At 40.5% G+C, this 25604-nt stretch overlaps 1 protein-coding gene across 3 annotated transcripts; it reads right to left on the reverse strand.

Annotated features, from left to right (window-relative positions):
• Positions 1-532: 532 nt before the first annotated feature.
• Positions 533-25481, reverse strand: abcc12 (ATP binding cassette subfamily C member 12). 3 transcript variants are annotated; one of them, XM_088991471.1, is made up of 31 exons: positions 25343-25481; positions 22629-22749; positions 22477-22530; positions 22305-22405; positions 22072-22218; positions 21850-21997; positions 20507-20743; positions 19199-19372; positions 18970-19117; positions 17864-18012; positions 16341-16448; positions 14851-15162; positions 14651-14775; positions 13774-13846; positions 12781-12984; positions 11985-12119; positions 11824-11911; positions 10719-10769; positions 10511-10624; positions 8943-9046; positions 8246-8428; positions 6729-6955; positions 6165-6302; positions 5895-6084; positions 4481-4570; positions 4204-4393; positions 3021-3180; positions 2874-2952; positions 2123-2236; positions 1570-1734; positions 533-938 (listed from the first exon to the last, which is right to left on the reverse strand). In XM_088991471.1, exons 2-31 carry the CDS (start codon positions 22695-22697, stop codon positions 834-836), a joined length of 4182 nt encoding a protein of 1393 aa, XP_088847597.1. In that variant the 5' UTR covers positions 22698-22749; positions 25343-25481; the 3' UTR covers positions 533-833. The 3 variants fall into 3 exon arrangements, with proteins under 3 accessions (XP_088847597.1, XP_088847598.1, XP_088847599.1); XM_088991472.1 differs by having other exon boundaries at positions 22629-22744; positions 25343-25458; XM_088991473.1 differs by lacking the exon at positions 22629-22749 and having other exon boundaries at positions 25343-25478.
• Between the last annotated feature and the right edge of the window lie 123 nt (positions 25482-25604).

Raw genomic sequence — 25604 nt, forward strand, 5'->3', positions numbered from 1 at the left:
TGCAGTAAAAGTTACATCATATCGCATACGTACTCTGTTTCATCAATTAAATCATTTACACCGTTAATAATAGCTATTTATTAGTGATATGGCTATCTAGTGAGCGAACTATTAGCTATTTAGTAGCTAGTTAGCGAGCTTGAAACTTACCCTGCTCTACCTGCTAACGGCCAGAAGTGGTCGCCCAACACACGCCTGGACTCAAGTGGGCGCCAAAGGAAAAAAGCAGTGTACAAGTACTACAGGAGATGTTGCCGAGATGGTATCTGCACTGTATAACTACTGTATTGAGTGTAGTCAGCCAGTAGATTGCTGTGCGAGTGTATGACATGCTGGCTGGCCAAAATTGTAGTACGCGTTGCGGTGCCAGGCGTAAAAAAAAAAATCAAATTCCAAAGAGTACGAGTTTTGAGACGGGTTAATTAATAATAATGAATACTAAATTAATAATTATAGAATTTCTTATCAGTTGCATGTTTCACTTAAATATACCTTTAAGGAATTTAAATAAAATAAAGTGAAATCAAACAGCTTCTTCGCTACAAAGTTGTTTTATTGCTATACCTGTATGATTGCGCCCAAATATGACGTCATTATGAAACTCAAAGACTGCAGTGAATCGCTTTGGACAACCACTGGCGCCGCCTTGTGGCCATTAATGAGAAGCACGTTGGAAACTGTTCACACAAACCAACAAAAAATAAATATGATTGTCTGCATAGGTCACTTTAAAAAGTGATTGGAATGAACTAATAAATAATTTTAAATAAATATCATGTATCAATCATGAAAAAAATAAAATAAAAATGACAACATATTGAGTGTACTGTACATCAATGTGTCTCTGACACATTAACTGTGTTTACGGCCACCAGGAGTGAAGAGAACAGGGAGTCGGACTTTTTTGACAAGACTTCTGGAATGTCCAGTTCTGCCACCTGTAAGGTTAGAAGTTTGTGTTACCGAGTTTGTCATGAAATGGATTATTACTACTAGCTAGCTAGCTATTAACTATCTAGTTGGCTATTGTTAGGTTACAATATATTTCCTTCACTATCTAGTTGGCTATATGGCTGGCTAGCTAGCTAATTGAGTCAGGAAACATATTAAATAGCTATCTAGCATTCTATTACCTAGCTAGCTAGCTTTCGATCTTTTTGAGTTACTTCTGGGTGAGTGAACGCTGGTGCGTGTGGCTGCCGCTACTCACCTAGAGAAAAACTGATTCGGTGACTGTAAAGTGACCTTGAGAGTTTTGAAAGGCACTTCTAAATGAAATGGATCATTATTATTATTACTAGCGAGCTATCTATTAGCTACCTAGTTGGCTATATGGCTGGTTAGCGAGCTAATTGAGTCAGGAAACATATTAGCTATCTAGCTATATTAGCTATCTAGCATTCTATGAGCTAGCTAGCTAGCTTTCTATCTTTTTGAGTTACTTCCGGGTGAGTGAACGCTGGCGCGTGTGGCTGCCGCTACTCACCCATAGAAAAACTGATCCTGTGACTGTAAACTATTGACTGTGACTATGAATAAATTATAGGTCTCTGCGTGCGTGAGGTTCACCTTTCCATTGTCCATCACCAGAATGCGATCGGCGTGCATTACGGTGTTGATACGGTGGGCGATGGTGAGCATCGTGCAGTGTTTGAAGGCATCGCTGATGGTTTTCTGGATCAGCGAATCGGTCTGGGCATCGATGGATGCCGTCGCCTCGTCCAAAAGAATGATCTGGATGATGGAGGGGGGGCGGAAAATATGTTCTATTCTTACCTCTGAATATTATGGTTTTTGTTTTTTTTAAATCCAGAACATTGGTGTCAAAGTCAAGACCCGGGGGCCAAATCTGGCCCGCCACATTACTTTGTTCGGCCGGGGAAAACAAATCAAGTCTAAAAACAAAATTTAAATTTGAAAACTAGTCATTCATCAATTTGTTGTGTACTCTTATGTAATATGTGGAGAGGATTAAATATTCCTATGGCTTCTCCATAACGGCCCTCGAGAGGAAACCGCAACTACAAAGTGGCCCTTAGCAAAAAAAAAAAAAATGACTTTGACACCATTCCATTGATCAAGACGATCCCCTGAATGATCGACTTTACGACCACGTCCCAACCTTGGAGTTGCGTAGCAGCGCTCTGGCCATGCACATTAACTGTCGCTCGCCGACTGAGAAGTTCTCCCCGTTCTCAAACACCTGCGCGTCAAGTTGATCCTGCAATTTGGAGATCTGTGGAGATGAAAGATCACTTTAGGACCGGTCAGGAGATTTGAATGAGAGCGACTTCTGTATATATATATATATATATATATATATATATATATATATATATATATATATATATATATATATATATATATATATATATACACATATATACATACACACACACACACACACACACACACACACACACACACACACAGGTAACATCCGACTTATGACCGAGTTCCGTCCCGACCAAATGGTCGTAAGTCGAAATTCATTCAAAATGTTGAATAGAGACTCGGAGGCTAAATGACTGGCAAACTCCCGATGAAAGATGGCGCCGCGAGAGTGGCTGCCTTTTCAGCAACTCCTGTATTTTGGTTTTCTATTTCTTTCTTTCCTTTCCTGTTTCTTTGATAACTTTGCTGCTGTGAAATGTAAATTTCTCCACTGCAAGATGATTAAAGGTACATGCAATCCAATATCAATATTCTACTTACTGCACCCTCCGCACCCTGCCCACCACCTTTTCCAGCTACTCCCCCTCAGGCAGGCGCTACCGATCCATGTTCACCATAAAGATGATTCTGATTGATTTTTGATTAATTTTGTTGTAGTTCTTATCGCTAGCTTGGACCATGTTACAGGGATGGCTCACCGTGTCCTTCATGTAGGTCCTCTCCAGCGCTAACCAGATCTCCTTGTCACTGTAGGTCTCAAAAGGGTCCAGGTTGTACCTGTCGGCGTAGGTACGGGTGGTCTTCAGCTAATTGCTCATCTCGTCCCGGCTTGCCGTCAAGTTTACCTGACCGTGCCGATGAATAGCACGGGGTCTTGGGGGATGATGGACAGTTTGCTGCGCAGATCTTGAAGACCGATGGTCGAGATGTCAACGCCGTCGATCGCGATGCTTCCCTCGGCCGCTTCGACCAGTCGGAACAGCGCCACTCCTAAAGAGGATTTGCCTGGAGAAAGCAGTCGCAGATTTAGTACAGTTAAAAGAAAAATACTCGCTATCATGCTAGCAATGCTAATAGGATTTGTGCTTTGTGTGAATTATTATTTGCATTCCATTTGCTATCTATCTAGCTAGTTATCTATTTGCTAGCTACCGAGCTGGCTATCCTTTTGCTATCTAGTTGCTTTCTATTAGCTAGCTGTTTAGCTACCTAGCCTGCTATCTATTAGCTAGCTACCTAGCTGGCAATATATTTGCTATCTATTAGCTAGCTACCTAGCTGCCAATATATTTGCTATCTATTAGCTATCTGTCTAGTTAGCTAGCTATGTAGCTGGCTATTTATTAGCTGTTAGCTAGCTGGCTAGCCTATCTGAGTTTCTTCCAGGGTGAGTGAACGCAGGTGCATGTGGCTGCCGCTGCTCACCCGCAGAAAAAACGATCCTGTGACTGTCAAAGTGACCTTGAGAGTTTTGAAAGGCTCTTAAAATGAAGTGTATTATTATCATTATTATTATTAGAATTCCATTTGCTATCTATCTATCTATCTATCTATCTATCTATCTATCTATCTATCTATCTATCTATTTGCTAGCTATTAGCTAGCTACCTAGCTGGCTATCCTTTTGCTATCTATTTGCTTTCTATTAGCTATTTGATTAGCTACCTAGCCTGCTATCTATTAGTTAGCTACCTAGCTGGCAATATATTTACTATCTATTAGCTAGCTGCATAGCTGGCTATCTATTTGCTATCAATGAGCTATCTGTTTAGCTAGCAAACTATTTAGCTGGCTATGTATTAGCTATTTAGCTATCTAGCTAGTTAGCTAACTGTCTAGCTGTCTATTAGCTATCTGTGAGCTAGCTTTCTATCTATTTGAGTTTCTTCCAGGTTGAGTGAACACTGGCGCATGTGGCTACCGCTTCTCTTCCACAGAAAAAAATGATCCTGTGACTGTAAAGTGACCTTGAGAGTTTTGAAAGGCGCTTCGAAATGAAATGTATTATTATTATTTGCAAACTCTCACCAGAACCCGTCCTTCCCACGATGCCCAGCTTCTCTCCGGCTCGAATAGGGAAGTCCAGCCCGTTCAGTACAATGGGGGTGTTCTCTCTGTACTTCATCTTGTAATCCCGGAAGGTAATGGACCCACCCGTGGGCCAATCTTTCAGGATCTTAGCATCTTCTGTGTGTCTGGGACCCTCAGATTTACAATCCTGTTGACGAGGGTCTTAGATTAGAGGTCCGCCAACGTAACTGTCATATCGGGATTGGTTTTGGAAGGTTCTATCAAGCCATCTGACCGTGATGTACTCCTGCAGTCGCTCCACTGAGTTGAACCTGGCCTCCACCTCTGTGGCTTGCCTCACCATGTACTGTAGCATGCCCGTCAACTGCGCAAATGTCACAAAACGGAGCGAGATACAGGTAACATCCGATTTACGACCGAGTTCCGTTCCGACCAAATGGTCGTAAGTCGAAATCCATTCAAAATGTTGAATAGAGACTCGGAGGCGAAATGACAGGTAAACTCCCCCCCCCCCCCTTTGGTGCCATCACACAGTCGATTGCTGTGCGAGCGTGAAATGCTGGCTGGCTGGCCAAAATTGTTGTACGCGTTGCCGGCCTGCTAGCGCGTTGCGGTGCCAGGCGTAGAATTAAAATGTAAAAAATAGGTCCAGTCGGTCGTAAGTCGGGCCGGTCGTAAGTCGAGCCGGTCGTAAGTTGGATGATACCTGTACTCAGCACCGGGAAGTATCGTACTGGCCCAGTTTTTTTTTTTTGCATTGAAATAAGACTGGGGGTGGTCTTATATTCGAGGTATAGACGTGATACCCATTCAGGCCGTGAGATGGCGCCAGAATTCATTGAAGCAAATGCTGAACTTGACTCCCCCTGGGCTAAAGCATACCCGTCATGAAGAATAAAAATAAATAATGATACCTCAGCCCACGAACATAATTGTTTCCCAGAAAGTGTGTGTGAGGCGAAAAGTTCATCTTCTAAACATTTATTTCCCATAAGAAACCATTAAAATGAGAATAATGCATTCCCAGGTCACCATGAAACTTAATTTTCTGCTAAATAAGCCTTAAAACTACACAAAATATACCATATTTTATGCACAATAAATGTGCTATTGTATTGTACGGAACACTAAGTCTACCATTGCTACCATCCTTAAGAACAAGGAAGCTATTAAAAGTGCGTGTGTGGCTAAGGGTGTTTCAGTGTTGTCTAAGTAACAGTCTCAGGCAATAAAAGAGGTTGAAAAACGTCTGTTGATTTCGATTAACGAAAAGAAGCTAGCAGGGGACAGTGTGAGTGAGGGTATTATCGCCGAGAAAGCACGGCAACTTCACTCGGATATCATCAAGAGGCAACTACATCAACTACCATCACAAAGGTAAATAAAATGACTTTATTATGTAGTAGAGTTTATTTATTTAGCTACAATACAATAGCACATTTATTACACATACAATAAGGTACATTTTGTGTAGTTTTTAAGGCGTATTTCGTAGAAAATTATGTTTTATGAGGACCTGGGAACGGATTATTCTCATGATAATGGTTTCTTATGGGAAATAAATGTTCGGAAGACAAACTTTTCGCCTCACACACACTTTCTGAGAACCAATTGTGTTCATGAGCTGAGGTATCACTGTATTAAAATGTATCCAAATTAATTTGGTGTTCAAGAACACTTGTGCCCACCTGGGTGGTGTAGGACAAAGCCAGACCCTTGAAGGATGGACTGATGTGCTCATTACTGGTTAGAACCACAATGAGCGCCACGAAGAAGATCAGCAAAGCCGCCATTAAGTCAATCCTGTAGGAGAGCCAGCGGGTGCCGGCGTTAAACATCATGTAGTAGTTGGAGTTGATGTCGTTCAAGGAGTTGAAGCTAAAACGTAAAAACAGGACAACGTCACACAATTATCGGTGTGCTGTCGTGAAGACAGAGGCAAAGGTTATCTATCTCACAGCTGGATGTGGTTCTCTTTGATCCCGTAGGCGTGGATGGTGCTGAGGCCCTGCAGCGTGGAAGTGGTCAGGGAGATGCAAGGAGAACGACTGATGTTCTCCATCTTCTTCATCTGGCGGATGCTCCTTTGGAACATGCTGGAGAAGCAACACTTGGTATTTTTATTGATTTTTTTTTTTTTTTTTTAGAAATTATTACAATACAATTCAATAAGGGCACATTCCCCAGGTGCAATGTTCCCTCTAATTTTTCATGTGTCTGAGCAGACACACAAGCTCCATCAATTATCAAATGAGCACACTGAGGACCACTGTGAGCAACATCAGATGTGTACTAGTGATGTGTCGTTCGCGAACGAGCCGGTTCTTAGAGCCGGCTCGTTGAAGTGAACGAATAGAGACGGTTTCTAACAAGGAGCCGGAAATGGGAGCTGACTTTTTTTTGGTGCTCTATTCCCCGCCCCCAGTTTTCGGTTAAAGCCACACGTGATTGGTCGATATCCGTGGTAGAGGAGGGAGGGGAGGGAACATTGCCTAGGTGCTCCCGGAATGGTGTTAACGCACTAGACCATGAGCGCGAACAGAATTCCCATGAGTCCCACGGCGATGAGCATCAAGGGTAAGACGGAGGCGATGGTGATCACTGTGGCGATCACGAGCAGGGTGAACTGCAAGAAGGGATCCATGAAGATAGGGAGAACAATGTCCACCTCCTCCTGGTCTTTGGAGAAGCGGTTGAGAATGCGCCCCGTTGGGGTGGTGTCGAAGAAGCTCATCGGACTGCCTATGATCTGGCAAGGTGGATAGAAAAATAAACAAAAATAACGACATAACTAATAAAACTAATCAAATAACTAAACAAAATACTAAACAAACTAAAAAATTACCTGTAACAAAGAAATAAACTAAATAGTACATAAGTAAACAAATACAGAAACAAACTAACAAATAAATAGATAAATAAGTAAATAAACAAACAAATACACAAAGAGACAAATGAATAAATAAACTAACAAATAATTAAATAAGTAAATACATAAATAAACTAACAAATAAATACATACATGAATAAACGGATAAAAATACATAAATAAAAAATCAAATAAATAAACTAACTAACAAATGAATAGATAAATAAGTAAATAAACAAACGAATAAATGAACTAACAAATAAATAGATAGGCAAATAATTAAGTAAATAAATAAACTAACAAAAACACATACGTAAATAAACGAATAAAATACATAAATAAACAATCAAATAAATGAATAAACAAACTAACAACAACAATAAACAAACTAACATCAACAAACAAATACATTAACAAGAAAACCAAAAAAATGAATACACGAGTAGACAAACAAAATTAACAAACAAATAAATAGACACAAAATAAATGTACAAAATAATAATAATAATAATAATAATAATAAATGTCATTTATAAGCGCCTTTCAAAACTCTCAAGGACACTACAGTCACAGGATAATAGCCAATAGATAGCTAGCCAGCTACACAGCTAATAAATAGCATTTATATAGCAATTAGATAGCGATTAGTTAGTTAGCTAGATAGATAGCTAGATAATAATAATAATAATAATAATAATAATAATAATAATAATAATAATAATAATAATAATAATAATAAATGCCATTTAGAAGTGTCTTTCAAAACTCTCAAGGTCACTTTATAGTCACAGGATAATAGCCAATAGATAGCTAGCCAGCTAGACAGCTAATAGATAGCTATTATATAGCCATTAGATAGCTATTACATAGTCAGCCGAATAGCTAGCTAGATAGCTAATAAATAGCTAGCTAGATAGATAGCCAGATAGCCAGCTAGACAGCTAACAGATAGCAAATAGATAGCTCGGTAGCTAGCTAGATAACTTATATCGAATGGAATTTACAAGCAAAACTACCGTATTTATTCAAGTATAACGCGCAAAATTTTGACGCCATGTCAATTAAGAAAGACATTTGACACAATATCACCTTGACCTTCTGATTAAAAAATAAATGATCAGCAAAATATTCAGACGTTCGTTCATCCAAGTAGATAGCAAGACCGCGTACCTTCTTGAGAAGGACATCGTGGAAGTGGCAGGCGGCATTCATGGTGACGTAAGTGTAGAAGAAGCACTTGATGGCGGATGTGAGCAACATGAACACCATCATCATGGTGTAGACCAGCTGGTAGAAGAGGATGTCAGGGTTGTCGTAAATGTCACCGGCTTCTGACGTGGTTCCGTTGGCTGACTGGAACCGGTAAGATCAACCTGTTAGCACTGGGAACTTTTCAAGGACAACCGACACCTCTGGACAAGTTGCGTCCATAATTTGTAAACTGAGGGTATTTTACAAAAATTCCACCGCATATAGCTATATTTGGTATTTATGCTTTCCTCTTTAGAACTATTTGAATAATTTTCATAACTGGATGAGTAACAAGAAAGCATCTTCTCCGAATCTGAAGGCATTGTTTTGATTCTGGAGCAAGGCAGTTTGTGAAGGAGTATCCTGGCGTGATGTCACGAACAAGGGGGCGGGACTTTATGAATTTGCCCATTTCCAAGCTCATTTTGTGTCAGTTTTGGGACACTAACTCATTTTCATTGGTGTATTTGCATTTAACTAAAAATATCAGCCTGCATGTTTTGGGTATTTTCGATGCTATAAAACGTTTTTCTGATGTCAGTTAGGAAACGAAAAAAATGCTGTCAGTTGTCCTTTAATGGAGTCTGTTGGTATATATGTGTGTGGACACGCTTACCCCACTGCCTTGGTCAAGCCAATAACTGAGCCACCAGTTGCACAAGGCCGTGGAACTGATCATCAGCACCAAATTCAAGATCATGAAGAAGGTGATGATGTAACCTGAAGAAGTGGAATACAAATTCCTGCATTGTTCATGTGTCTTTTTCGAAATATATCGTTTTAATGTATATGGCGGACCCCCAACCACTTTTCGAGGAGCGAAAATTGGTGTACAATTGATTCATGGTGAAATGCATTTGGGGTTAAATAAACCAATCAAAAAACACCCCCAGAATAAAATAAATACACATACAAATACAGTAATACCTCAGCTTATGAACTTAATTGGTTCCCACAAAGTGTGCGAGGTGAAAAGTTCGTCTGCCAAACATTTATTTCCCATAAGAAACCATTAAAAATGAAAATAATCCGTTCCGAGGTCTGCATAAAACATACATTTCTACTAAATAATCCTTAAAACTACACAAAATACAGTAAAGTCTCGTTATATCGATATTCAAGGGAGTCCGAAAAAATATCGATATAACCGGGACTATCGATATATCCGACCCTGTTTGCATGTAATTTTCTCCGTGCGTGCATAGAAATAGTATCGATATAACCGGGACTATCGATATATCCGATAACGATATAACGAGACTTTACTGTATATCTTCTTTTCTGTACAATAAATGTGCTATTGCATTGTAATTAAAAAAATAAACTGGACTGTGTAATACAGTCGTTTTATTTATCTCTTTGATGGTCGTTGACGTAGTTGCCTCTTGATGATATCCGAGTGAAGTTGCCGTGCTTTCTCTGCGATAATACCCTCACTCACACTGTCCACTGCTAGCTGCTTTTCTTTAATCCAAATCAACAGAAGTTTTTCAACCTCTTCTATTGCCTGAGACTGTTGCTTAGACAACACAGAAACACCCTTAGCCACACGTAGCAATACTGGTACTGGGACGCTAAGTCACATAAACGCACACCTCGTTCGTGTTTTTCGAACATCTCCTTCTTCTCTCGAACGTTATTATCTTTTGTGTCCCATTTGGCTTAACACGAGCCTGTGGTGGGGTCTTTTTCGGTCCCAAAAAAGCAAAAGTATCCACTCGATAAAAAAACCGCATCTGCACTGAGTTCAATCAAAGAAAATGGGTGTGGAAAACTAGTGCGCCAGCCACCGTGGCGCTGTTCGACCGTGTGGTTTGGTGTTCTTCCGCCGAAAACTAGTCCGCCAGCCATTGTGGCGCTGTGTGGTTCCCGAAAACTGGTTCGCATGCCAAGATTATATTCTCGCAAATTTAATATTCGTAAGGCGAAAGGTTCGTAAGCTAAAGCGTTTGTAAGCTGAGGTATCACTGTACATAAATACATACTTTATACATAGATAAATAAAAACAATAAACTTCCAATAGAAGATTTCCAGAAAAAAAACAGAAGATGGCTTCCCCGCATGACTATTCCCCTCCCCCCATAAGAAATATATTGGGACAAAAAATGTAAACAAAGCAAAACTGCAGGTACGTGGGGGTCTCGGTATATTGTACACATATGTATGCGTGTGTGTTTTTAAACCTCCTGCCGCCTTTAAGTACTGCCTGTAAATTCTCCAGGAAACTGCGCCCTCTGTGGACAACTCCTCGCTGACCAACTGGTCCCCATCCTCCACCGCTGACATTTTTCGACACACTACGATAAACATATTCAAATTTAGACACGCACAATTTGGATGACTAATCAGGCACAGCTGCTTAATCAAACGGCATCCTGGACGAGAGCTCACATTTATGGCCGTTGATGTCTGCCATCTCAACTTCATCTGTGCCGTCGAAGGCTGTGAGGAAGAGCAGCTGTCAGTAACCAGGCTTATACAAATTAAAACATTCTAAAAAGTGCCGCCATAAGACCGCAAATGGAGCAGAAATTAATAGCAACATGAGAAGTAGTAGCAGTAGTCGTGATTGTAGTTTAGCCTTAAAGGACAACCGACACCGTTTTTTTTTGTTTCCTAAATGACATCAGAAAAACGTTTTATAGCATCTAAAATACCCAAAACACACAGTCTGATATTTTTAGTCAGATGCAAAACACCAATAAAAATGACTTAAAGTGTCCCAAAACTACTTCAAAATGACCTCGGAGATGCCGAGTTTCAGAAGGTCCCGCCCCCTTGTTCGTGACGTCACGCCAGGACGTCTTGCCTTGCTCGAGAATCAAAACAATGGCTTCAGATTCGGAGAAGATGCTTTCTTGTCGCTCATCCAGTTTACAAATATGATTCAAATAGTTCTGAAGAGGAAAGCATAAATGTTTGCAATCGATTAAAGAAGTACTTGCGTATCAATTCGAGCCGACAGGACTCCAATGTAGCGTCCCAGAAAATGCACAAGATGGCGCCCAAGCTCCATTGGAAATGGGCTGATTTGTCTGCCGAAAATGCACCCAAAATGCATTGTGCGTCGCTTTCTCGGTCAGGGGTGTTTCTGATGTGACGTCACGTCAGTTATCGTCACCAACTCAAAAACAAGACTTCCTGAATATTCAGCGCGAGTCTTAAAACATAAAATATGCGGACGAATCTTTGTAAAATACGCTCAGTCGATGTCATTTGAAGTGATTTTACAAATTATGGACTCAACTTGTCCGGTGGTGTCGGTTGTCCTTTAAGGCTTAGAAAATTAGAAAGTAGAAAATTATGTTTTATGGGGACCTTGGAACTGATTATTCTCATTTTAATGGTTTCTTATGGGAAATTAATTTTTGGGATACACACTTTTCGCCTTAACCACTCTGGCTGGGAAATAATTACGTTCGTAAGCCAAGGTATCACTGTACTCCTGTACGCCTTATATACCGGAAAATACACTAGCAGTATTAAAAATAGGAACCGGGGTTGATGATCCCGCTCTTTGCTCGTTCCCTCGGCTCAGGCTCCATCGTCTTCATGGGTTGAGCCGCCTCCTCTTTTTTCTCCGCCTTAACACAAACATGAAGTCATGCTTCAATGTCACGCGAAGAAGAAGATGAGAACGAAGAAGAAGAATCTGACTTTGGCCTGTTCTGCGGAGTAGCCACTGATGAGCTGAGCATAGCGTCCGTTAGCACTGATCAGCTCCTGGTGGTTCCCCGTCTCCTGGACCTCGCCGTTCTCCAGCACCAGAATATCATCGCAGAACTCCAGAAACTGAAGGAGTAGGACGAATCGTCACAATAATGCAATTCTGGAGCTTATACTTCCATTTATAATAGTTGTACAGTGATAGAACGGTTTACGAACCCCTCGGCTTAAGAACTTTTCGGTTTACGAATGTTAAATTTAGACAATTTTACCTTGGTATATGAACTATTTTTCGGGATAGACACTGAGCTGCCACAATGAGTGATGTGTTGTTCTAGGAACTAGGTAAAATTATCGCAGAGAAAGCACCTCCAAGGGATCATTCCTCAAGATGGTGAAAGAAGGCTACGTTCCTCATCAAGTGTTTAATGCTGATGAAACCGGCCACTCCATTCCATCAAGCCAACAACGACCATCACAAAGGTCAATAAAACGACTTTATTATACAGTACAAATTATTTCTTTCATTATAATACCACAGCACATTTATTATCCATAAAATAAGGTATATTTTGTGTAGTTTTAAGCCTTAGAAAATTAGAAAAATATGTTTTATGGGGACCTGGGAACGGATTATTCTCATTTTAATGGTTTCCTATGGAAAATTAATTTTTGGGATACACACTTTTTGCCTTACACACTCTGTCTGGGAACCAATAAAGTTCGTGAGCCAAGGTATCACTGTACTGCAACAAAAGTAGAACTTTACTCTTCACGGTCTCGGTACCTGGAGTTGGTGCGTGACCAGAATGATGGACTTTCCCCGCAACCGGCGCTTGATGCACTCCTCAAAGATGTGCTTGCCCACGTGGGCGTCCACAGCCGAGAGCGGGTCGTCGAGCAGGTAGATGTCCTTGTCGGCGTAGACGGCCCGAGCCAAGCTGACCCTCTGCTTTTGGCCGCCCGACAGGTTCAGGCCGCGCTCGCCGATCTGACCACAACAATAATAAGCACGTGAGTGTTGAGGGAACGTGACAGGAATCAAGGACAGTCGGAGAAAGAAACAAGAGAAAAGAAACCATGACAGAAATAAACAAAAAATCATGGAAATCAAACAAAATGATCAAAATAAACAGAAATCATCAATAACAATAGCAATCCACACTGGTAATTACTGCAAATGCCACGAGAGTGGCTGCATTCACAGCAGGTCCTGTATATTGTCTTTCTACTTCTTTCTTTCCTTTCCTCTTAATTTCATCAGACGTCAGACTAATAAAGGCTAATCCAATTCAACCCAAATCACAAAAATGACAATCAAAGCAAAACAACATCAATCCAATGACAATTTACAGTAATACCTCGGCTTACGAACTTAATTGGTTCCCAGAAAGTGTGTAAGGAGAAAAGTGTGTTTGCCAAACATTTATTTCCCATAAGAAAGCATTAAAAATGAGAATAATCCGTTCCCAGGTCCGCATAAAACATAATTTTCAACTAAATAAGACTTAAAACTACACAAAATATACTTTATTTTATGTATAAAAACTAGTCCGCTAGCCATTGTGGCGCTCTGCGTGTTTCCCAAAAACTAGTTTGTATGCCAAGATTATATTCTTGCAAATTTAATGTTTGTCAGGCGAAAAGTTCATGAGCTAAAGCATTTGTAAGCCAAGGTATCACTGTATATCAATTCATAGACGAAGTCACCAGCATAGAATATCAAATAACCGAAATAAAAACTGCAATCAAAAACAGAAATAAAAAAAAATAACTATACCTCGGTCCGATCACCGTGTGGGAGTATTTTCAGGTCAGCTCGAAGGCTACACACGTCCAAAACGCTTTCGTATCTGCACAACAATGACTCGTTACATTACTCCAAAACAGAGAGAGTGAATGTACAGTATATGAATGCCTAAAAAAATGTTTGCTTATGTTTGTACGTATTTATATAGTTAAATACTATACAAACCTTGAACGAAATGTTGTGAGGGCTTTTACTATCGTGTGCAAAGTTGATTCATGTTCAAGAAACTGAAAATTCACGGAAGGTATTAACATACAGGGTACTTTAGTGGTAATAGCAGTGGCAGTAATAGTTGTAGTACTCATCGCAGAAGTAGTGTAAATAGTCATCTGGTAGTCAGAGTGGTAGTTGGAATTTCGGCACTTCAATGGTAAATATGCTCGGAGTTATGTAGTATGGGACGAAACTAATGCTAATGCAGGAGCAGTTTGGTTGAAATAGTAGTAGTTGTGCCAATAGTAGGGGTACAATTTGCAGTGGCAGTCATGAATGAAATAGTCTCCTGGTTAATAATAATAAGTCCCTCTGGTTCCCTCAGATCCTCTTCCTCCCTCCACCTCTGTGTGCCCCCCCACCCGTCTCAGCACGATGGGGGACAGGGCTTTCATTCATGGTTTTTAAAAATGGACGTCATTAAGAAAGGTCGGTCAGTTATTTCCTGGCTAATGATACCCTGTAGTGGACTTGTCGTAAATCACACCACACTTTTTAGTCTGGATTGATTCAGACGTAGCACTACGGAAGGCAGTTGCACTAGCATAAACGGTACAAGTTGCTTTTCCTTTGTATTTTTCATTGGTCCCGTCAATCATTTGAAGTTATCTTGATCGTCAAAGTGGGAATTTACCTGTCCTCCTCCAGAGGGTTCCCCATCAGGATGTTCTCTTGAACGGTTCCGTGGAAGATCCACGCTTGCTGCGAAACGTACGCAAAGGTCCCACTGGCTGAGACGGAACCCTGGAGGAGGTGCATCTAAGAACCGAAAGGCCACTACGTGAAGGTCTTGTGTAGTGTCATGGCGGAGTTAACACGGGCGATGCAACTCACCTGCTCCAAGATGCTCAAAATCAGTGAGGTTTTCCCACTTCCTACATTGCCGCAAACGCCCAACAACTTGCCCTTGGGAAGCCTGAAGGAAATGTTCCTCAAAGTGGGAAGGAAGTTCGTATTTTCGTCTGCTTTGAGTCCAAGGTCTCCGTTGGCCATCAACAACCCTCCATTGACCACACCGGATGAGGGCTCGTCACTATGGATGTCTGGTTTAGTCCAGGAAAGGGTAGCGTTTTTTAACTCGATGGCCCAGTCGCCAGATTTCCTTTGCACCAAATAGGGGTCTGGATTCTGGATCACCAATATTTTCTGTAGGGCAAGATGTGAAGTTAGACATGGACTAGGCGATCCAGGCCAGAAAGAGTTCATGGGCCTTCAGATGTCCCACCGAGAACCACTCCATGAACCTCCGCGATGAATATATTACGGTTACGAATGACCGTAAATGTACAGTGATACCTCGGCTTACGAACGCTTTAGATAACGAACTTTTCGCCTTATGAACGTTAAATTCGCGAGAATATAATCTTGGCATACAAACTAGTTTTCGGGAAACACACAGAGCGCCACAATGAGTGATGTGTCCTTCGCGAACGAGCCGGTTCTTGGAGTTCCTGAAATGGCAGCCGGCTTTTTTGCCCCTCTATTCCCCACCCCCAGTCTTCGGTTAAAAGCCGCACATGATTGGTCAAGATCCGTGGTAGAAGAGGGAGGGGACACACGCAGCAGTGAGCACACACGAAAAGGAGACGACAGAGCTTGAAAAAAAAAAAAAGTGAAATTGTGAGAAAATGGATAGAAAACACAGTGAAATTTGGACCCGTTTCAACTTTATTGATAGTTCAAAGGCAGAGTGTAGACTGCAAGGTTAAAATGTCCCATCAATCAGGCTCCACAAATAACCCGCACAGGCCATCTGTACAATTTGAAGAGAACATACAAGCAAGGTAACCAGCTATTAATGATTCTAGTGTGTCTGCCTGCATCTGTTGCTGTTGCAATACCACAACTCCTAAGATGTACAACCCAGAGCTCCTTGACACACTTTATGTAAAAAGCTATCCATTCCATCAAGCCATCAACGACCATCACAAAGGTAAATAAAATGACTTTGTTATATAGTACAGATTATTTCTTCAATTACAATACCATATCACATTTATTATACATAAAATAAGGTATATTGTGTGTAGTTTTATGGTTAATTTAGTTGAAAATTATGTTTTATGGGGACCTGGGAACGGATTATTCTCATTTTAATGGTTTCCTATGGGAAATTAATGTTTGGAATACACACTTTTTGCCTAACACACTTTCTGGGAACCAATTAAATTCGTAAGCCAAGGTATTACTGTATTGAGAAGGGACTTGAAGTTGATTCTTAGAGTTTGACAGGGAGCAAATCGAACAATTGAAGGATGGGCATCGGTTCTTTGGGGCAACCTAACTTCCACGACGATGAACAGACAGCAAGTCAAATTTCCTACCCTGAGACGTGTCACAGACACAGCGGCTTCGCCCAGTGCCTTCATGGACTGTGGCAACAGAGCCAGGCAGAAGCGTAAGGCGTTGAAGATGCCGATGGTGGTGAAGGCCTGGAAGTGACATGGAAAATACGTTCCAAATCCACAGTCTTGCTGCTGCTGGAAACACTACCGGCGACTTACACTTCAAACCTAGGTTCTAAAATGGATTTGTTTCATCCCAAAAGTCGATTATTTTCATTTTCTAGCATTTCTGTTCCCTCCACAGCTTCCAGTACAGGTGAATGTGAGATTACAGCAAACATCCGATTTACGACCAGCTCGATTTACAACCACCCGTACTTACGACCACGACCTCCAGACCCTATTTTTACAATTTTAATTCTACGCCTGGCACCACAAGGCGCTAACAGGCCGACAACGCGTACGACAATTTTGGCCAGCCAGCATCTCACTCTGGCACAGCCATCGACCGTGTAATGGCACGGGAGGGGGGAGTTTGCGAATCATTTAGCCTTCAAGTCTCTATTCAAAATTTGAATGGATTTCGACTTACGACCATTCGCTCGGAATGGAACTCGGTCGTTAAGTCGGATATTACCTGTATTTTTATTATTGCAGTAAAGTCTCGTTATATTGATAGTGCTGCATATTACGAAACTATTTTCATTTCCCGGCAAATTTCTAGTCTTTTATGTATAATTAATTCTGTTTAGTACGATACTGGGTTATTACGATAACCCGGTTACTACGGTGCCCTTTTCATTTCCCACCAGCCATTTTGCTCTGCTTATATCGATACAAAATCAGTTTAAGCTGAATCGATATTTGCTTAAGGGTTTCTATACAGTACCACCATATCGCTATCTGTATCAGTCACACCATTGGTCACGTGACCAGCTTTCGTGTCTTGCACCGTGTAGCAGAGCTGCAATAGCATCTGAAACATACTGTAGTCTTCTTATACAGAATACAGTTGTTCAACACCAATTTCAACCATGGGGAAACGTAAGAATTGTGACATCGGAACAAAGTACAAAGGCAATAGTGGCTGTGGAGGACAATCCAACAAGGAGCAACTCCTCCATCGCAAAAGAGTTCGACGTGCCACAGAATACTTTAGCAACGTAAGTAATGTAAACTATGCAGTTTTTGTTTTCCATACATGTATTTAATTGTGTTGTATTCAGATATCTTTATCGCTTGCAATAATCACTGTTTTTCATACAGTATGTACATTCTGGCGTTCGTGGTTTGTCTCTTGTGTATAGAACAATGTTGAGTGTTCGGCGCAGGATCGGATATATCGATAGTCCGGTTATATCGATATTTTTTCCGACTCCCGAGAATATCGATATAACAAGACTTTACTGTATTATTCAGTTGTTGCCATGCCAATGTAGTCTGTCCGGGGTCTTCAGAATCTGTAACCCTCACCTCGACAAGTAAATTAGCAGACTATCATCTCTCTACCGCAACCGTTTTCCATTCAACTATTTCTTCCTCCCCATCTGTGGTATACTCACGTCGCTGGCGCTGAGCTTATAGCCCAAAAAGGTGTGAAGCAGGACGGTGAGCACGGTGGCTATGGTGGGGATGATGCTGATGATGTTGTTGTTGGCGTTCTGGACGTAACTCGTTTGCCGTATATATTTGTTTTCTGTTTTCCTCAAGTCTGAAAGAAATGCCCCAAAATAGGTCATTTTCATCAAGTACAGACGACGGCTGAAGAAACCTTTTCCTCGATGGACCAATCCTGTACCACCGTGAGCCGACACGGTCATAATTGTATGTTTTTATTGGGAAAAAATTGCCATTGATCTTCCCGCATGACTGTCATTTGTACACATTTTTTGTTTCTTGGAAAAATAATGGAGTCAAATCACAATTCAAAAGCAATATGTGATTTTTACTAGTTGTTTTTGCATAACTATCATTTCATCCTTAAAAAATGGATTACAGAGGTACTTCTACTTACGAACCAATGCCTCTTCATATGAAATTTTCAAGTTATGAAACATCTGGACAGGAAAATATTGCCTCTTGTTATGAAAGAAATTTAAAGATAGGAAAGGTAAAAATATAGTATAGCTGCTGCGCCATTGGCTACTATGGAGCTTCATACTGGCATCCCATTGGCTGAAAGGGCTTTTTACCGTATCTGTTTATGTTTATAAATTGATTCATTTTGCACACCTGTCATTTAATATGCAATATCTAATATAACATGTATTTCTTATATATTTTGATCTAATTTTAGGCTTTTGAAAACATTTATGTCTGAATTTTTGGGGGTTTAGAACGGATTAGGGCATTTACATTGAAAATGTATCTCGATTTACAAATTATTCCAGTACCAATTCATTTCATGAGTAAATGGGAGAACTGTATTTCTTTCTACCATTCAATAAAACATTTTCATTTTGTATTTTGAAAAATGTTACATTTCTGCAATATGTTGTTACGATAAATGATTGATTTTAAAATTTGAGCAAAAACAATCGCAATCCTCACACTGTGACTATTTTCTTCCAAAAAATACACAATTAAAAAAAAAGAAAAATATCATCTATTTTTGACAGTATAGTGTATAATTAGCATAATATATCCTGTTGGTAAATTCTTCTCATACCTGCGATCTTCTTCTCAAAGGACTCTTCCCAGGCATACATCTTGATAAGCTTGATGCTGTTGAGGATCTCGCTCATGGTGCGAACACGACTGTCCGTCATCACGATGGTTTTGTATCGTAGCTTGCTGATGAGCTTGCCCATGAAAATCTGAGCACCGAGGGACAAACCACAACACTTAATCAAGTGAAATAGCCTAAAATAATGCTGCAAGTGGCGTGCGTTCCTGACCTGGACTGGAACAAAGACCAGGTAGACACAGGCACCAATCAGTGCCGTGAAGCCCAGGATCAAGCAGGCGTAGATGATGCACAGAAACAAGAGCACCGGGCACACCAGCATGTAGCTACAAAGCACCACCGCATCAAACAGTTTTTGGCCGTCATTCGTCAGGACGTTGATGATCTTTGGGGAAAAGGATTGGTTTGAAACAAGTCCACTAAAAGTACAATCGTGAAAGTGATGGCCTGAACAAATTTGTCAACTGCACTGACCTCCGACCTTTGTGATGTGAGTTTTGCAAGGAAAAAAAACAGTCTCACAAACCCTGTGTATTCGCGACTTGGCACTAGCCGTTTTTATGATCAGACAAAAATAAATGAATACATAAATAAATGCATCCATCAATCCATCCATCCGTGTTGATGGCGAAATTAGAAGGAAAACACATAAATAACGCGATGGTGAATCGTTGTGCGTTGCACCAAGACTACTATTTGATACTAGTTGACACAAATTCCCAGCAGACAAATCAGCCCATTTCCAACGGAGCTTGGGCGCCATCTTGTGCATTTTCTGGGACGCTACATTTGAGTCCTGACGGCTCGAATTGATACAGAAGGACTTCTTTAATCGATTCCAAACATTTATGCTTTCCTCTTCAGACTATTTGAATCATATTCGTAAACTGGATGAGTAAAAAGAAAGCATCTTCTCCGAATCTGAAGCCATTGTTTTGATTCTAGAGCAAGGCAAGACATCTTGGTGTGACGTCACGAACAAGGGGGCGGGTGTCGGTTGTCCTTTAAGGCTTATTTAATCTAGAGCAAGGCAAGACATCTTGGTGTGACGTCACGAACAAGGGGGCGGGTGTCGGTTGTCCTTTAAGGCTTATTTAATTGAAAATGATGTTTTATGGGGACTTAGGAACGGATTATTGTCATTTTAATGGTTTCCTATGGGAAATTAATGATTGGAATACGCACTTTTCGCCTTACACACACTCTCTGGGAACCAATTACGTTCGTAAGCCTAGGTATCACTGTAATGTGAAGTCCTCAACTAAGTGGAATTATCACCTATAGCAATTGTATTTTCTAAAACAGATTCTTATCTTACAGACAGTGTATTGTCGTTGTTAATACAACTATAATTTTATTTTATGTTTTGTGTCCACACAGTCAAATATTTTATGCCTGTTTTGGGGATTTTAGATGCTATCAAACGTTTTTCTGATTTCAGTTAGGAAACAAAAAATGGTGTCGGTTGTCTGGAAAATGGATGGATGGATGGATGGATGGATGGACCGGGGCTTTGCACCTCTCCCATGGAGATGCCGCTGTTCACCCGCTGCGATATGACCTTCTTGTAGGCCAGCATGCTGATGGCTCCCTTCAACCTAACGGCAGTCCGCACACTGACAGCCCACAGCAGCGAGAGGAAGAAGGTCTTGAGGAATTCGGTGGTGAAATAAGCAAAGCAGAGGCCGATTCCATGTATCAGTGATGGCTTTGATGGGTCCCCGACATGACTCAGGATCAGGTTTATCAGAACAGCCTGGAAGAGACCGAAAATGGTGTTAAAATGGCAGAAGCGGGTACCTAACAAAACCCAAGGTCCATGCCGAGTGAACCTGAGATAGATAGAATTTGTGTGAAGCCCCTTTTTAACTCATTCACTGCCAGACGTGTGAAAAAATGTGTCCACTCCAGTGACAGGGTTTTTGTCATTGTCACTTGAATTCCAGGACCCACAGAATATTGAGTTTTCGGACTACATAAATATTCAATACAGCGATGAAAAGGTTTCTTCAGCCGTCATCTGTACTTCTTCGAAGGTGTCGGACATTTCGCTTCTTATCCAAGATGCTTCTTCAGCGAACTAAAGTCTTACTGGTAGTATCGGCCTTATATATATATATATATATATATATATATATATATATATATATATATATATATATATATATATATATATATATATATATACATATATACCGACTGTCCAGACATGACGGTGCCGGACACTGCTATGATAGGTCCTTCTGCTCCCCCCAACCTGAGAGCAGGGACCTATCAGCAGTGTCTGGCACCGTCATGTCTGGACAGTAGGGATATATATATATAAGGCCGATACTACCAATGAGACTTTAGTTCGCTGAAGAAGACTTTAGTTCGCTGAAGAAGCACCTTCAAAGAGGTACAGATGACGGCTGAAGAAATCTTTCCATCGATGGACCTGTACGACTGAGAACTTACACAGACGGATTCAATACAGCGATAGAAACCTTAGACTCTCTTCTTTCACTAGAAAAAAAAAGTTAATTAATAAGTTACATGGGTCTGGAGTTATATGAGCTTGAAATTAGGGCGGCTGTCCAAAATACAATGCAAGACATACATAATGGTCTATAGAGCGCTTTAACAACACCTGAAGCTGGAACAAAGCGCTAACATGGAAAGAAAGGAAATGCTGCACCCTTGTGGAAAATAAAAAAAAAAACATGGCCAGAGGCCATGGCCAGCGCTTTATTGGCACTCAAGCATGAAAAAAAAAAAAAAAACCCAAACAAATTCGGGAATGGCGCTCTACTTCATATTTTCAATTACCAAATAAATTAGTGAATGAGTTAAAATGACTTTACAAGATTGTAGTTGACTGACCGGACCCACAAACGCGGACACCATGGCAAGGACCCCGGCTATGACGGAGATAAGAAGTCTGGTTCTTAGGAAACGAAAAATGGTTCGGAACATAGACGCCTTTTCCACACCCGACTTTGCTAGTTCCTCCTCCCACAGTCTCTGGAGCCTGAGGAGAGCATAGGGTCGTTTTTGAATTATGCCCATATTTGGCCTCACATACACAAACATGCATACACACACCTATCCGCGCTTCCAGTGGCCTCATCCAAAGGTGACAGGTGGAGGTTGGTAATGTCCAGCTTGTTCCGGAACAGTCCCCAGAAGATGGCGGTAACCCATGAGAAGGTGGCATAGGACACAAATCCCGCATTGTCCATCGGGTGGGGGCTAAATAGAAGAAGCCAAACAGATCTTGTGTTAGAAATAGATTTGTGACTTTAGCTCAGAAAGCACCGCTAATGAATTGCACTGACTGCGCTTTGGTCCAGCGGAAAGGTTTGAGAGTCTGAAGGCTCTGTTTATACTTCCCAAAGAACGACGGGTGAGTTTTGCCACCATTGTTGGTTCCTTTGATCTAAAAGTTTAGGCTGGATGAGGTGGATCATAAAAGCACAGAAAAGTGGTGTTGATTTGCGAGCTACTTACACAAAAGAGGTGCTTATTATTCTCTGAATCAGGATCTTCTGCTTCCATCTTGTCCTGTGGTCAGACGCAGAGCATTTACCAACGATCCGTGAGCAGATGAAAGTGAAAAATCGCAAAGCCGTAGCAAATCCAAGGTGAATTTGAACTAATACCAGTGATGAAAAGGTTTCTTCAGCCATCATCTGTACTTCTTTGAAGGTGTCGGACTTTTCACTTCTCATCCAAGATGCTTCTTCAGCGAACTAAAGTCTTACTTGTAGTATCGGCCCTATACTGAAGGACACTTTACAGTCACAGACAAGCATAGCTAGAATAATAAATAAAATAATAACGTCATTTGACTTTTTTTTTTTTAACTTAATCTTGAGATTTGGACCCGTTTGACTTACTTGGTCATGTTTGACTTCCTGAACGCATTAGTTCAGGAAGTCAAACATGACCCACTTGACCCGCTTGGAGCTATGTGCTCTATTCAGCTCCAAACAAATAAAGCTTCATCAATACAACACAACCAACCAGTCTGTTTATCTAGTTGAAAAAAGGTTCAAAATTTTCACTTTGTACCGGGATGTTGCACCCTGCCTTTTGGCGATATATGCTAAATCAATCCAAATAACAGGATGTATCTTCTTTCTAGTTAAGCTACTTGCGTTTCTCTGTAGGTCTGTGCAATTCTAGAACGTACTGGCGAGTTAGATAACACACTTATGAAGTCATTCATGAAAACGTTTATATTGTCATTGGGCCAGCCTACTTTATTCAATACTTACAGCACAGTTTTCGTTCAAAATTAACAAATAAAATGCCTTAGGGTGATCAAAATGTGGTGTGTGTTTGTGTCACTTAGCGTCCTAGTACCAGTATGCTATGTCCACCATTGCTACATGTGGCTAAAGGTGTTTCTGTGCTGTATAAGCACCGGTCTCAGGCAATAGAAGAGGTTGAAAACTTCTGTTGATTTGGATTCATGAAAACAGCTAGCAGGGGACAGTGTGAGTGAGGGTATTATGTATACTGTGTATATATACAGTAAAGTCTCGTTATATCGATATTCAAGGGAGTCCGAAAAAATATCGATATAACCGGGACTATCGATATATCCAATATCGATATAACGAGACTTTACTGTATATATATATATATGTGTGTGTGTGTGTGTGTGTGTGTGTGTGTGTGTGTGTGTGTGTGTGTGTGTGTGCGCCACTAGGCCATTAGTGACAGTGATTTATTCTTTTAAATAAGTAAAGACGGCCTGGGGCAAATGGGGCATCCATTTTGCGGCGGTCCGCAATATGACCAAAAAATTATAATAATAAACAACCACCCCTTCCAAATAAAAGAAACCACATATGACAAGTGACATGCTTCAAAAGCTTAGGTGGGGGTATAGGTGTGTGGTGTGTGTGTGGGGGAGGAGAAGGAAGAAAATAAGTTCCAGTAATGTGATGAAATGTGTTTATGTACTGTACTGTCGGATATTTGCCAATATTGGAGGATGATAAAAATATAATGATTCAAATAATAATTCAAAATGCCTTGTCACCTCCCGGGTTAACTATTGCAATTCAATTATCTTCGGTTTCCCTCAGAAACATCTCCACGAACTTCAACTGGTCCAGAATTCTTCAGCCCGGATCATCACCAGAACCTCATCCTCTTCCTCCCTCCACCTCTGCGTGCCTCCCTCCCCTGCCAGTCTCAGCACGATGGGGGACAGGGCTTTCAGCTGCTCTGCCCCCAAACTCTAGAACTCACTTCCTCCCAACATTCGTAACATCGATTCTCTTCCCACCTTCAAATCCCATCTTAAAAGCCACCTATTTAAAATCACATTTTCTGTGTAGCTCTTTCTCTTGTTTCTATTTATAATTGTATTTTATTTGTTGTATTCTATTTGTTATTATATTTTAATTATTATAGTACTGTATATTTTGTGTAGTTTTAAGGCTTAGAAAATTAGAAAGTAGAAAATTATGTTTTATGGCACCTGGAACAGATTATTCTCATTTTAATGGTTTCCTATGGGAAATGAATTTTTGGGATACACACTTTTAGCCGTACAAACTCTCTCTGGGAACCAATTAAGTTGATTTTCTTCCCACCTTCAAGTCCCATCTCAAAACCCACCTACAGTAAAGTCTCGTTATATCGATATCGGATATATCGATAGTCCCGGTTATATCGATACTATTTATATGCACGCACAGAGAAAATTACATGCAAACAGGGTCGGATATATCGATAGTCCCGGTTATATCGATATTTTTTTCGGACTCCCTTGAATATCGATATAACGAGACTTTACTGTATTTAAAATCACATTTTTTGTGTAGCTCTCTCTCTCGTTTCTATTAATAACTGTATTTTATTTATTGCATTCTATTTGTGATTGGATTTGATTTATTATAGTACCTATGCTTGTCTGTGACTGTAAAGTGTCCTTGAGAGCTTTGAAAGGCGCTTAAAATGAAATGTATTCTTATTATTATTATTCTCCACTGCGAGACTAATAAAGGCAAATCCAATCCAATCCATTATTATTATTATTATTATTATTATTATTATGATGATGATTATTATTAAAATTAGTGAATGAAGGAAATTCAATCAGTTTCATCCGCATTGTGCTTGTTGGCTAATTTACAAAGACTTTTATGTTCTTTTCTGAACATCGAGATGCTATTTGGCTGCTGTTAAATACTGAGCTGGATACCTTTTTTGAGACTGACTGCTATACTAAAAACTCAACTATTTTCCATAACACCTTTAACATAAAGTTAATGAAATTAATGAGATGGCACCCAAAAAAAAGTATGGACGCCTGCAGTCTACAGAATATCATTCAAAAGAATTTAAAATCTATTACCTGCAGGTGAAGAATGAAGAACCAGGAGGATGATCACGCCTTGCGCAATCCAAATTAAGCCCGAGAATGAAGCAGCATTTTTTTTTCCAGCCCCCTCTCCCTTGAGCACTTGCGACACGGGAAAACTTGTAAAAATGTTACAATGACGAAAAGTGAGCATGTGGAGCACATTTACAAGCACTCACGTGTATGCTCTCCCTCTCTCACTCATTCACTCCTCCCTCACACAGATAAAATATTTGACTGTGTGGACACAAAAAAT

The sequence above is a fragment of the Hippocampus bargibanti genome, linkage group LG03, assembly GCF_051943395.1.
Source record: "Hippocampus bargibanti isolate YZ-2025 linkage group LG03, ASM5194339v1, whole genome shotgun sequence".
In the NCBI taxonomy this organism is placed as follows: Eukaryota; Metazoa; Chordata; class Actinopteri; order Syngnathiformes; family Syngnathidae; genus Hippocampus; species Hippocampus bargibanti.

Excerpts from the sequence above, each read along its gene's own strand:
- abcc12 (XM_088991471.1), bottom strand. The coding sequence starts at position 22,697 with ATGAGAAGTGAAAAGTCCGACACCTTCAAAGAAGTACAGATGATGGCT. Across the intron at positions 12,985-13,773 it reads CACACGGTGATCGGACCGAG|ATCGGCGAGCGCGGCCTGAA; the intron begins GTATAGTTATTT and ends TGTTGTGGTCAG. Across the intron at positions 11,912-11,984 it reads ACTCCGCAGAACAGGCCAAA|GCGGAGAAAAAAGAGGAGGC; the intron begins GTCAGATTCTTC and ends GTTTGTGTTAAG.